This window comes from Podarcis pityusensis (genome assembly GCF_964106645.2).
Source record: "Podarcis pityusensis genome assembly, chromosome: 12".
In the NCBI taxonomy this organism is placed as follows: domain Eukaryota; kingdom Metazoa; phylum Chordata; class Lepidosauria; order Squamata; family Lacertidae; genus Podarcis; species Podarcis pityusensis.
This window is the reverse complement of record NC_138037.1, coordinates 25,781,585-25,796,578: the sequence shown is the minus strand read 5'-3', so window position 1 is coordinate 25,796,578 and position 14,994 is coordinate 25,781,585. Positions and strand designations below refer to the sequence as shown.

General features: G+C 38.7%; 1 protein-coding gene across 2 annotated transcripts in view; it reads right to left on the bottom strand.

Moving 5' to 3' along the window:
- Positions 1-216: 216 nt before the first annotated feature.
- The window catches only part of RUNDC3B (RUN domain containing 3B), a 36,663-nt gene continuing 21,885 nt past the window's right edge, over positions 217-14,994 (bottom strand). The window contains exons 9-11 of one of the 2 annotated variants that reach the window (XM_080973850.1): positions 9,755-9,901; positions 4,375-4,496; positions 217-2,029 (exon numbers count right to left, since the gene is read on the bottom strand). In XM_080973850.1, the coding sequence (XP_080829976.1) occupies positions 1,857-2,029; positions 4,375-4,496; positions 9,755-9,901 (442 nt within the window). In that variant the 3' untranslated portion in view covers positions 217-1,856. The remainder of the gene's footprint in view (positions 2,030-4,374; positions 4,497-9,754; positions 9,902-14,994) is intronic. The other variant, XM_080973851.1, reaches the window with a different exon arrangement.

Sequence of the window (14,994 nt, the reverse complement as noted above, 5' to 3'; positions counted from 1 at the left end):
AACACTTTATAGTTTCCTAGCACAACTCTGCAATTCCCGTATGATAGCATTGGTGTAGTGCACTTGGCCGTTTGTTCCATTTGAATCAATATTCATTTATTGTGGTATTATGTAACACCTATTAAAATCCTTCTCAAGATTGTGTACAAGCTAAAATGATAAAACAATGGCAGGCAATATTTCTGTTATAAAGAAAAAGTACAACAACAAAAGTAGTAATAGTACAAAATGTTTAATGCACATGCAACATTTGATACAGCAGCACAAGTCTGCACAATTTGGGTTTTTCCCCAAGTCTGAAAACTTGACAGAATTTCAGAACAAATACAGTAAACTTTTCATGCACAAATATTGACCTGACTGGTTTCACATACAAACTAGAGATTTTAGTTATGGTCTGTAAAAAAAAGGCTTTGATCCCAGCTGCTCCAACTAGTCAATAACTGGCATGACAAAGTCATGTTTCCAGATCAACAGTAAACTGTCCCAAGGAAGAGTTCACACATACAAACCTGCTAACAATACTCTCTATACCTCTCAAAACTTGGCTGTAAAGATTTCATTTTTCCTCATGTTCTTAAAAGATAACTATTTTACAAGAAATAATTAACATGCATTGCATTACTTTTATCAGGTAGTCAGTACGTAACATCTGGCAAAGCAGGAACATTGTCTTGTTTTGTCTCATAATTTAGCTCAGCACATATGAAAAATAATGAACTTGCCAACACAAAGAATTTCATGTATAATCTGCTTTCTCTTAATGCTAATCAATTTTTAAAGCAAATCTTACAAGAGGCACATCTCTTTTTGGCAAAATAATAAGTAGGTAATCAAACTGATAGTGCAAAAATTAGCTCTACTTGTAGAGTCCCCCGTGTTGTTCCAAATTAGAAAATAATGCATGGAACTTCTTTGGCACAATAAAGCATTTCCTCAGTCATTAAATTTAGGGGCTGTATGCGTATTGATGCTTTTACACAAAATAGCCTGTGATTACTGCATGTAACAATTCCCAGTAATGCTAGGAAATGAAACTCATTACACTGTAGAAAGGGTTGCACTTTAAAAATTAAACTGCAGAAGGTTAAAAAAAGCATGGCTAGCATTGTTTATCTGTTGACCAGTGATACCTGATTTAAACTTTTTACTACAGAGCAGGTAGCAAGACTTACATATAAGTCTATTGTGATACTTGCTTTTCGGAGAAAAACCAAGTTCTTAAAAGGAACCACTATAGATAGTTGCACTACTTTTCTCTACAAGTGTCTCCTACCTTTACATTTGGACATGTCATGAGCACAAACAATTTGGATGCTGTCTCCAAATTTCTCCCCTTTGTACCCTGCAAGTAGTTCAGCGTGTCAGAATGGCAAATATGTGGGAAACCCTGATGAAAGTAAGACTGTAGTATAATGAAAATTCAGGTGTAGATCTAATAGCTACCACCGCTCTAAGTAGTTCAGTTTTTTCAATCCATCTTAATAGAATACAATTCAAATATTTTGTTCTTACAATATAGTCAATATTTTCACTTACCTATTGAGTTTTAAGTTATCCTTGTAAATGTGAGCATATCTAAAGAAGTGAGGAACGTAAGCTTCAAGAGAAGACAGATTTTGGCAGTTAAGATAACCCCTTTTTCTCTTAATGATGATTTGCAGCCTTAATTGTACATTCAACAGACTGAAAATCATGAATATTGTAAGCAGTCAAGGAGTATTTTTAAAAAACAACTGCAAGCCATTGTTTTTTAGATGTTGCTAAAAAGGACAGAGTAGCAATTTTTAAAACCAGCATAATGTTGTATGAGTCTCAACCGCAGATAAATTAAGGAATGTCAACTGAATACAAATTCAGAGATCTTCTTTATATAGATCCACTCCAGAAGGTGTTAGTCCGGGGCTTGTCATATCTGTTGTAGGACTTGCAAGATACTCACTTGACTTCAGACTTGTGAGAGATTTGTAACTTGCTACTGATGTCAGAGAGCCACAGAGACCAAGCAATGAAGGAGTGTCTTCTTTTCCTATTTAAGAAAAAAAATTAACACTAGTGACTGGCACATCCAGGGTGATCAATAAGGGAGCATAAAGCAATCGCTTTGCTCCCTTCTCCTACCTTTTCAGGGCAAGTGTGACTGTCTAGAACAGGCATGTCACCTAATTTCTAGATACAAGAATTGCCCATGAACTACCCTCTGTCTTAGCAGAGTTCAGCTTCAGTTTATTTGCTCTCATCCATCCAAGCACCATTACCTGTAATAAAAAAATTACTTGTAGATAATGCAGGTGTCTTGCATTTTCATATTTGGTCATAAGATGGAACAGTTTCATTTTTAGACAACACATCCATTCGCTATTGTGGGCCCATCTGCACCTTCTCAAAAAACACATTGCTTTGGAGTTTCTCTCTCTCTCTCTCTCTCTCTCTCTCTCTCTCTCTCCCTCTCTCTCTGGACAAACCTAATGAAGTTTTTACTGATCAGAGAATATATGGGTTTTTGCATGGCTAAAATCCAGTTTCTTACTAACTGACAGTAACACAGGAAGGTTTCCGAACCAATAGTGTAACACCAGGCAGCATTCACCACTTCACAGTTGTTGGATTATCGCATTTTCTCCTGACGCCTTACTCCTCTGTGCTGCTGTATATGCCCCCTCTGGCCAAACTTGGCCCTCCTCACTTCATTCCGTTTTTGTTCCTATTGCTGTTTATTTCCAGATTCAACTTTTTTCCTTTGGATTTAACTTGGAGGAATTCCCTCTGCACTTATAAATTGGGTTACTTCTCTCTCAGCTTCATCTGAAGGCAAGTTATGTTTGAAGCTATAGTTTGTCCATGAGACATCAGATATACATTACAACTTTATTTCAAAATGAGACAAGTCAATTGGAAAGAATAAAAAATGAGAAGCAGGAAAGTATTTTGTGAAAAACGGAAACTAAATGGATCTTGGTATCAGCTAATAGTGTTATGATACTAGTTTCTAAATAATAACCTTTCTCCTTGCATGAAACTTTTGTATATTACAACTCAGTAGATCTGTCTCTTAAGGATCTGCACATCACTTTGAGCTTAGCAGTATGGGAGGATGCTGCAAGGCTGCAGTTCACCCCTCAGGACCAAGATCTTATAGGTGACAAGTGGTTCACACATTCAAAGAACTATTATGTAGAAGCATTTCAAATTGTTTGGAAGCTGCAAGCTGAGAATTGGCCTTCATGCAATTGAACAAGGGGATCTGTTTTTAAACACTGGTGTATTTGTAAAACATTCTGTCTTGAATAAGACAATTTGGTAAGGCATTATCTAGCTACTCTGGGAAAGGTTTTTGAGGAGCAGGTTATAATAAGTACATACAAATAAAGTGATGATGCACATAGGTGTGTTACTTTGCTTAAACACCATCCTGTAATTTTACACACACACACAAGATATGGAATTGTATGATGGTGTTTAAGCAAAGTTACACACTTATGTGTATGGGTATCTTCTGGTCTTAACTGAGTATGGTTTCTTAAACTGCAATTGATGCTTATTATTTGCAATGATAAGATCATAGAATCATAGAATCATAGAGTTGGAAGAGACCACAAGGGCCATGGAGTCCAACCCCCTGCCAAGCAGGAAACACCATCAGAGCACTCCTGACATATGGTTGTCAAGCCTCTGCTTAAAGACCTCCAAAAAAGGAGACTCCACCACACTCCTTGGCAGCAAATTCCACTGTCGAACAGCTCTTACTGTCAGGAAGTTCTTCCTAATGTTTAGGTGGAATCTTCTTTCTTGTAGTTTGGATCCATTGCTCCGTGTCCGCTTCTCTGGAGCAGCAGAAAACAACCTTTCTCCCTCCTCTCTGTGACATCCTTTTATATATTTGAACATGGCTATCATATCACCCCTTAACCTCCTCTTCTCCAGGCTAAACATGCCCAGCTCCCTTAGCCGTTCCTCATAAGGCATTGTTTCCAGGCCTTTGACCATTTTGGTTGGAATTAAAGATGGAATTAAATTTAATAAAATGTCATATAAGCAAGTTGGCTTTAAGATGAAAGCATGTGGGCCTAAATCATCACTTTATTTTTATGTACTTATTATAACCTGCTCCTCAAAAACGTTTCCCAGAGTAGTTAGATAATGCCTTACCAAATTGTCTTATTCAAGACAGATTGTTCTGTATCTCGATGTCTTGACTTTACTGGGACTGAAAATATCCATCCTTTAGCAATCACCTGATTCAGGGTCTTAGAATTGTTGCAGGAAAGAAGTGGGATAACTGCAGGTACTAAAAAACAAACAAAAACCCTAATAGAAATAAGTTGCTTTAAAGTATTAAATACTTTATCAAAGATAAATTATTAGGTTGATTACCTTCACTAAGTAAATTCATCCCATCCTGTTTTCCATCTCCATCTTCTAAATGGCTTGGATCCAAAGATGTCTGAGAGAGGCTAACATCAGCAGAAAGCTGGTCCAGGCTGTGAAAACTCTTTCTGTAAAAACAATTAGCAATTCCAGTAAATACCTTCAAACCACTATACAATGCAACCAGCAATTATTTTTATTATAAAGTACTATAGCAAATAGTAACTTATAGGAAAGCATCTATTCGCATCAGCGATTCCAAACAAATATGCTGTACTATAAAATAAAGCTGGAAATTTTAAAATGTGTTTTTCTTTAAATAGGATTACATAAAGGAAGAAAAGGTGTTATCCTCTACTCAGTTCTGAATACACACATTTCATTATTTAAACAGAGATATCAGAGATACTGCAGCGTTATAGTCAAGGGTACAATTCCAATGGGAGCTCCACCGGTGATATAGGCAAGGAATTAAGAACATTTGCACTATTCCTTTAAAGGTTTTAACATTCACCTGTTTCCACACACAATGATAATTTTAATTTCATCTTGTCTGTTATTTTAATGATGATTTTTCTAGATTTGCTGTATTTCACTATTTTTTCAAATATTTATTGCAAGCCACTCTGATAGTTTGATTGAAGAGCTAAAAATCTTAAAACAAATATTCAGTGGCCTGGTTCACACATGCTAAGCCAAATCAAAGTTTGTTCTTGGTGTAGAAGTCATGGTTAGTCTGGAGAGAGCTAAACCATAGACCCAACTTTGGATAGCATGCTAAGCCAAACTATGGCTTAGCTCAGCACAGCAGAAAAACAACAAAACAACTAGGGAGCAGCCGAGTGGCTGTCATCTGCTCCTTGGGAGCCTGCGCATTTGGGCTAAGCCATGGCTGTGTCAGGACAATGCAGATGGAGGATTGGCCGAGGACCTGGGCAAGGGCTGCAGCAGGATGTGGGGGCCTTTGCCAGGAGTGGCGCAGTCTGTTGGTGAGGACCCTGGGAAGAGGGGCTCCCTTAACCTGCTCATTTGTCTCATCTGTCCCCATAATGAGACCCATGAGCCCCACCTCCCTCTACAGGGCTGTCAGAACCTCTATCTGACACTCCCTCAGTGCTCACTGCACCACCCACCTCGGCATCTTCAGAAAAAAGGAGTAACTGTGCCTACCCAGACGGGGATATTTCACTAGGTCCAGCAGGAGCAAAAAGAGTAGGCAACTGAGAGTTCCGCCTACTATATGTAGTGCGATATTGCAGAAACGCTTACTGCCCTACAATGAGCTCACCCCATTTCACAAAGGGGTGTGTGCCTGATCAACAACTAAAGCTTTAACAGTTAAGAGTACCAGCCTTGCAGCTGCATTTAAAATTAGTCATGTGTATTGCATGAAGTGCCAGCAATGTGTATATGTACTGCAGTAATCAAAACATTAAAGCCTTTGGAAATAATCCTTCAAACCTTCCTTCTTCAGCAACTGGGAGACCGGAGACCAGCCATTCTTTAGCTCTTTTCACTAAATGCACCAAAATAACCTGTTGCTGCCTTGAAAAGCAGGCTATAAATATGAAAAACTAAATTATAAGCCACCTATGGAGAGGTACATTTGCTGAAATGTCCTTCATGTACTGCAATGCAGCATAAAGACACTGTGAAATCCAATTTGTGCCCTAGTGCTTTTGGATCAGGCTCAACAGGACATGCCGAGCTGTCTCATGCCTGCAAGACCACAGTTTCTTGATCAATTGGGCCAAAAGTCACCACATGTAAGTGAGTCAGCTGATTCATCTGGGCACTTCTCTATAAACATGAAGTCAGCAACAGTTTATCTGACCGTGGATAGGGTAATATTGGAGGAGTGGATGTTACACCCAGCTGTATTTCAGCAAATTCAGACTTGTTATGGCACAATCATAGTGGACCTCTTTGCATCAGACATAAATTGTCAGGTTGAGAGGTTCTTCACCGGGTTCCATTGTCTGATGGTAGAAGCAACAGATGCGCTAGCAGCTTTGTGGCCACCTGGTCTACTTTATGCCTTCCCTCCAGTTCCGGTTATTCTTCAACTCCTACAGAAACTTTAGGAAGAAAGGGCTCTGCTAATTTTAATGGCACCATATTGGCCATGGATGTCAGACATTCTGGATCTAGCCATAGCTTCCCCATGACATTTTTCTCCTCAGTCAGACATCACCTTCATCTGAATCTAAGTTGGCTACAGTTAACAGTTTGGGTTTTGAGAGGAATGAGCCTCTGACTGAGATCTCTCGCTTCATTTCACTTCCTCAATATCCAATTCCCCATAAGGATTCATATTTTCCCCTTTAATGCAGGGCCATTAGATGCAGAATCAGCTTCAACAGCAATGCCTTTAGCTGCATGGAATTGACTGAAAGAGGCATCAGGAGGTGGCTGGCTGCCCGCCATAAGAGATGGAGCAGTTGCCAAATTCTGAGAAGGAATGAGATAGAGCTGACTATGGGAACAGGAAGGCACAGAATTAGATTCAGGATCTGACCCCCTGGGCTCTAAAGAAAAAGCACCTAATGGCACCTCTTTGATTGGGTTTAAGGCCTTCACTGAAAATAACACAGACTGGGGAGAAAAGCGAGGCAGCCTGATAATAAGTGCCAGCAGCAGTATTGTTAGCAGTAATAGGTTATGAATGAGGCATAGCTAAACTAGGCAACTCCTGGGGTTGGTGGCTGACAGGAGAGCCCTGGAATCCCCCAAAGTCCTCCCCTTCTGAGGAGCTGTGGGAGCATGAAACATTCACATGCTGGGCTTGGTGATCCATCTCCATCACATTACATCCCACAACACAGCCTCTCTCTTTAAAAGGACAGGAGACAGCCATTCGAGAACTCATCCCCTCTGTTGCTGAGCACTCATCCCTGAGCACTTCTGTGTCTCTCAGAGCTATGAGAAACAGCCCCTTCAGTATGTTTGCACTTCTGAGTCACTTTGCAAGCCACAGGACAACCAAAGCTGATGAATGCAGTACACATAATTTCTTGAAAAGGCAAATTGCTTTGCAGAATGACAGCTGCAATGGAATCTGAGCGCGGGGCCAACACAAACACCTAATAAGAAGGTGCGGTTTGCTGGGGCTTCTCAGGCATGGCTCCCAATACAAGAGTCTCTCAAACTTTCAACTGATTCCTACCCTTCATAAAAGTGGTCACCAAGAAGGAAAAGCAAAGGGGAAAGCAAAGGAGTGAAATAGACTATATACACTTAAGGAACTCCCCCTAAATATAAATAGGAATGCACGAAGCCAGAAACAGGGTGGCAGAAACTACAATATAAAGTCACAGGGGAAAGAACACACAGGAAGAAAACAAAGCAGAGGAATTCACAGCAGAGAAACAGTGTAAAAAAAAAGGCAGAGTTAAAAAGCTATGAAAACGGCAAACTGGGAGAAGTCCAACTGGCAAACCTTAATCCCCCCCCACAGGGAAATTAAAGTGAAGTACATGAAGACACTCGATTTACTCAAAGAACAGGAGACCTCCACAGAAAACAGGACTACCACACAAAAAACCACCACCGCGCAGATATAGTATTTAGTGAGAAAAGGCAGGGAACAACAAAGAACAGTGACAGGTCAACTCAAGGCAGGAAAGCAAACTGAATTCTGGAAGCTGGTTACTTTCCTAATCAACTTTAATGCCTCGACCACAAGGTGGTGCTGCATAACCCATAGTAATGAGCTTCACCAACAACAGAATGTAGAGGGTAAGCAAATGTTGCCAGTTCCTCCTTTCCCTAACAGCTCTACCCGATGCCACCTTCCACCTTGCTCTGGAAGGTCCTTCAACTCTCTGGAATGGATTTTTAGGGGGGACTGGGGTCTGCAAATGTTACAGTGGCCCAAAGTATCTGCTCCTCCTCCATTAGACAACACTGGATCAAAAGCCCTTCTGTGAGTGCAAGGGAACTAATCTGATTCCACTCCATGTTCCTATAAATTTTAGACCAACCTTTATGTTGCAGAATGTACCATGGGATGCTAAATTCAATAGTGAAATCAACATCCAAGTAAAATCTCAGCAAATTTGAGGTAATAATGCAATTAGGCACTTCCATTTTAATATGAAAATATAATTCTAATAAATTTTAAAGGCTGAAGATGACTTAAGGCTGAACTATATAGCAAGAACAGACACCTGTGGCCCTCCAAGTATTGTTAGACTACAACTCCCATTGCTCATGCCGATGGGTTGATGGTAGTTAGAGTCTAAAAGTTCTGGAAGAGCACATATTGTCCACTGCTGATAAAGGGATCAGGCTGTGGAATCATGCCCCTGCCACATCTTGTATGGGAAACCCCCACTCTCTCTACATTACGTCTGACTACTGTTAACTTTCATTAAAGGTATGATGATCCTTATGAACACTCCAGACAAATTTAGTATGTCCTTAACTACAGCTGATAAAACTTCACCGATATTTGTAAACCACTCTGGGAACCTTTTTTGGATAAAGAGTGGGATAAAAATGCCAGTAACAACAACAACAACAACTCAAGCTTAAACTCGTTATGCAGAACAATTTGCATTGGTTCAGTTACATCACATTAATCCATAGTTCAAAGCAATGTGAATGAGCAACAATTATCATACTCAAAAGTTACCATGGTACTCCTCATCACTCCTGTTCCTCTCATGCTGCAGACAAAACAAACCAGATTCTGGCTTATGTTGCTCTGAATCTGGGTTCATAGCTTGTCTCCTCTAAATAAATCAAGAACAGTCAGCCAGCAAGAAATCATGAACACTCTACACCAGCATGCTGCTTGTTCATTAAACTGTAGTTTGATTTAAACTATGGTTTAATGCAGCATGTAAACCAGGTACTGTTGAGTAAAATAGATAATAAAGGTTATTCTAAGATTTGCTGGAAATGTATGTAAAATACTTTGTATGTATTAAGGGATTCTCTGAGCAAACTCATTGAAATCAATGGACTTTAGTCATGACTAACTTACGTTTACTGAAACTGATTTCAAAGAGTCTAAACCGAGTATGACTTAAATACCACCCAAAAAGTATTATGTGCTTATGAGTATGATTTGTTATAGCAGATGGGTTGCATCCAACTAAGTCATACTCAGAGAAGACTTACTGAACTCAATATACTTGTCTAATTTGTCCATTGATTCCAATGCATCTGAACTCATGAGTATGACTTAGCTGCATACAACCTAATGTGTTTAAGATAAATATGCTACTATATAATTCTATTCTGCTTTCTAATGTTTAGTTATCTACCAGTTTTCCCCTTAAACACATACATAATCTGGTTGACAAGATGCACTAGAGTGGGGTGGGGAGAATGAAATTTCTGGGATCTCTAGGAGCACTGCACAAATATTTCAACTTACTCATCCCATTGCTTATTTTGCTTTCGATAAAGTAGTGTATCCAAGGCAACAGCATTAACATCCAGAGCTCCTGGGGAAGGCCACTGATTGGTGAGATGGGTGGTTAATTCTTGTCTTGATCTTAAATCATTATTCTTTAGCACAGTTCTGTGAACACACAGTGAATTTGATGCCATTAGAAGTAATGTCTTAAATCACAGGAAGAAAATAGGCTCATTCTTGGAAGATCACCTGCTAGCATGCTATTCTTAAAGCACCTTTCCTCCTAGGAGACTTCTCAATCAGAATGTTAGTACTGAAAACAAAACAAAAAACTGAAAGGAACTGTACAGAGAGAGACTTACACTACAGTATGCAAGATGACCAGGGAACTGCAAATAATGTAGAAATAAAAGCAATGAGTTAAATACTAGTTCTTAAACAGCAAATAGCGCAAGTTCTAAGTTCTTAATTTATAACTTTTACAAAAGAAGAAAATCAAGGTATTAAGCTCTAAAGCAAATTGATCTGCCTATATCAGCAGTCTGTAGGAGAGTCCAAATTAAAGTCCAATTTCACATTTCTTTCAAGCAGAAGTGTGGTTGTCAATAGAACTACACAAGGTACAAAAAAGCTGTTAACAGCTGCATTGCAGCTGAAGTACTTATTGTTTTTCACTTTTATTTCATCCTGGAAAACAAACCAAGTAGAGAATTTTAAGTGCTACTTTATATTAATTCTTTTCTGGGGCAAAACTGAAAGAAAAAATGTGTTAATGAAGGTTTCCATACAGTTACTCATGGCAAGCTTAATGTAGTTTCATTTCCTAGTGGTTTTCTTCAAAAACTGCATTGTGTACCTCCTAAACAGGTTGGTTATATTGCACTGTGCAATTTTACTTCTACTACTGTAAAGAAAAATACTTAATTTGGGGTCTATATGTGTGTCTCAATGTATTACCTATGAGTTATACCTGACACATAGGCAAAAAAACCCAGCAAGAAAGCCAAGTAAGAGTAAAGACACAGAGAAGGTGACTTAAGTAAAAAAGTAATTTGTATCATTTTGAAAATAAATTCACCATCTCAGGTCAGAAAAGTTACAGGAAAAGTGTCATTTCTGTAAGATCAAAAGCAGATATACTTCACAGTGGGGAAAGTATTTAACATGGGAAAAGACTGGGAGTGTTTTTAACTTAACAGTACAGCCATAGCTTGATTACTTACCAGTACTATGAATTCTCCTATTGGATAAATCTCCTTCACATATCCCCTCTCTATGGAATGAGTTGTCAGCACCACCTTGATGACTCAAATCTGTTGAAATTTCAAATGTCATGGATGTGAGCCCATGCAACGATGCATGTGGTGTGTTATTTGCCTCTAACTACATGTTAGTATAGTGTCAGAACTCCCAATAGCAAACAAAAACCCAACAAACTAAGGGAATCCAAGACTGCGGATTTATGGAGGAGATGACAATAGTAGAATTCTAGTTATTGACAAGCAGCATAGTTTTCTGCTCAGGGTATTTCCCAGAATTGTCACTCTAGGGAGACTTGTTACCAGTCTCCCCAAGGAACAGAAAATAAAAGAGATTAGCAAAAGTTCTGGGTATACATGTAAAATATAAATCAGTAGTCTTATCTTACACAGCACTAATTCATAGAAACCATGGCACTGTATATAGGGCTGGTGGGCAAGGCCTGCACAAAACAGCCTGGAGGTTCCAAATTTGGCCCCAGCCCTGGCCTACGATGAACAAGCAGTGTGCTTGTATATGCTGCTCAGTTGCTTCTATTCTACTTTGCCTACATACAGAGCAAACAAACAAGGCTTGGCTTAGCATTATGTGTGAAGCAGTGCTCATGGTTTGTTTCTCCCAAACAAGCCACAAGTAGTAAGCCAAGATGAGGCTGTTTCTGCAAGTGGCTCCAAATATGCCAACTGTTACATACCAAATCCACATTTCAATTGTTCATAGCTATTTTAAGACTAAATTCAGATTGCTGACATGTATCTGTATGCTTCCCGAAAATAATAAACCTAGCCTTAAAGTACAAACCTACACTGTACAGGTCTACTCAAAATGGAACTTACTTCTAGGGAAACTGGTACTCATTGTAGCCTTAACTTAATATGCGCTCATTTCTGCAGTTAAAAGTGACAATGTGCCCAATCCTGTTTTGTTTTTAAAAATGATATACATATGGAGGGAAACTGGCACCAGAAGCAGCTGCTTCACAGGAATACTGATCCTGGAAATAATTTTCCCACATACTATTAAGTCAGATTAATACGTTTTTCTGCAAGTAGTAGCCATGATAAATTTATTAGTAGTTTAATATACACATGCCATATATTATGGGATTAGGTGGTGATCACAAGGACAGTGGTTATCTGTTGCAGCACCCTGATTGTATGTTATCTCCAAACATATTTACTTTGAACCTACTTTGATTTTAGATGCCAGGAAAAACCATTTTAATTTGCTAAGGCATGGGTTTCCAACATGGCGCCCATAGGCACCCATGTGCTTTCAGTACTTCCTATTGGATCCACAAAAAGTCTCAGTCAAAAAGGTAAAAACTTTACATTTAGTAAGAACATTGGCGGGTTTAATTGCAGATAGACGTTGGGCTGTTTAAGGCTATTTTGCAGTGCTGTTTTGAACCATTTTCTTTATTGTATTTTAAATTGGTATTATTCTTAGGTTTGCACTAGATTTTGATTTTTATAAACCAGCTTGAACTTCGGAGTGATACAAAGTGTGTAAAAATGGATTAATATTCACACAATGTTTTGCCATAAAGAATCCTTTATATGTTGTTACACACCAGGCAACATGGGCTTTCACATATGTGCTTGTTTTCAGAAGAAAAATATTTATTTATTTATTTATTTATTTATTTGCAAGATTTTCAAATGCTCTTTTACTCATTCTTCATCCCATACTATTGGCCATTTAGTAACATTATATTGCAATGCTTCTGGCACCCATCTGTCTCAAGAGACAACAGAGTGCACCTCGGGGCGCAAGCTTGGGCAGTGTGTATGGAGGTCCAGAGTGACAAGACCTTGGCCTTGCTGTTGTGGTCCAAAGGAAAGCAGAGCAATACATTTAGCACCAGCTTGGCTGCAGGAGTTGCCGGAAGGAGGCGTACAAGGAGCCATCCAACCGTCTTAGGGACTCCACTCAGTATTTGTGCAGGTTTTACTCCTTAGCCTTTTCTTCTCCTGAATGTATCCCACAAGGCAGCGGTTTAGGATCAGAGCTTTCCTTCTCCTGGATTTACTACCTTCCCAGATTGATGAGCCCCATCTGCCCCACACTTCCCTCTACAGCACATGCAGAAACCACCTTCTTGATGGTTGGACCCACCATTGGTCTCGTCTGCTCAGAAAGCCTCCTCTAACATCCCATACATCCCCATTGCAGTGTAATATTTAAGCAAAAACTGCTTCCTCTGTAGGGGTAGGAAAGAAAACAAAAAAGTAACCCTGTTGAAGTTACTCAAAACACTATCTGGTTAAAGGGGGAGAACAATGACACCATGAGTATCTGCTCAAAACCTGGCAATGTATTTGTAATGTAAAACAGCAAAAAGTAGGAACAGAGAATTGTACAGAAGAATGTGCAAACCCAGAGAAGCAGCACATGCAAGGGATATCATTATTTATAAATTTATAAATCACTCAATGCCCAGATGGCTTCTAAATAAGAACCCCAAGGTGCCATCTAACCTCAAGCAAGATCAATAAAGTCAATCTGCGATTAACCAGTAAATCTTAATCATAAACAAATGCACCTGTTCCCTGCTATTACCACAAGCTATGTTTCCCCCTTTTCACATTCCTCTTATGCAAAACCAACATCTGTAAGAGCTGATTTCAGGATAAGGAATCCTAAATCAACAATAAAAAATATATAATGAAATTAAACGAATACAGTATAGTCAGAACAAGGATTAGGATTCTCTCCCCCCCCCCCCGCCCAATAGCCAATGATTTTTCATGTACCTGGGATTTGTACAGAAAGCAGTCCAAATTCATTAAATATCTATATCACAAAAACAATCTCTCGATCCATGACTGGTGAAGGCAAACTGAGCAAAAATGAAAAGAGCTTGCTTGGCTCTTTTTGCCATGGCAGAATGTGCAAAGCCGAAGATGCAGCAAATCCCAAGAAACTTAATACTGCTGGCCAGCAGCAATGGAATAATCTAACATCTTCTTCAGAGGGGGGCTTATTCTATGCAATCAACTGCAGCTTTTCACTATATGCCTCAACCATACCATACACAGAAATTCAAAAGATATGTTAAAACGTTGAAAACAACATAAAATTGTGTTCATAATTCAAAGGCCTTTTGAAATAAAAAAAATTAAACTGGATTCTGAAACTTAACAGGAATAGTGCCTGCCTGCTTTCTAATGGGAGAGTGTTGGGCCCACTAAACAAAGTCTTGAAGACGTAAGACATGCACCTGGTCTTGATAATATCAGATCATAAGAGGATGTGTCCAGGTAAAACTCCCTGATAATAAAGTAGATGGCCAAGTTTATATATTTAAGGTATTGCCCCCACCCCACTGACTGGGGTAGGGCAGAACGTAAATGTTATTCATACAGATTAATATCCTTACTCACAAGAACACAAGTGAAACACAACTTTTCACAGATTCCTACAAATATTATTATATTTGAGCCTTCCTGGTTATCAAAAACAAATTAATGGGGCTTTTTATGCCTGAGTGCCACTCTCAGAAGTAGACCAGCTTTATTATCCAGCTTTAATATGCAAACACTTGCATTCACCATTTTATAACTATACAAACTGTTACAACTTAACTGCATTTAAAGTCGTATCTTATCTTCTCAATTTTAATGTGCAATATTTTTATGCAATTATTTTGACAATTTTCTGTATAATCTGTTTCAGAGATTTTTTCTAAAAATTTGCTTAAGGGCTAGATTCTTCAACTGAACAGGAATGCTTTAGACTGTTCACAATTTTAGACCATGATCGTCATATGAATTCTGTCACTACTTAGTATACTTTTGTAAATAATTTTAAAATCTTGAGCATTTAAAATACTATGCCATTTACATTACCTCTTATGTATAGGACACAGTTGAGGATTAAGGTTTTGGGTTTCATTTCTGGCATTATCTTTTTTTTAAATCAAGCAGTTTCATCAAATAATGAGTCATGTAATCACATTTAAGTTTAAATCCCTGCCTGTAATTTTAAATCTCTTC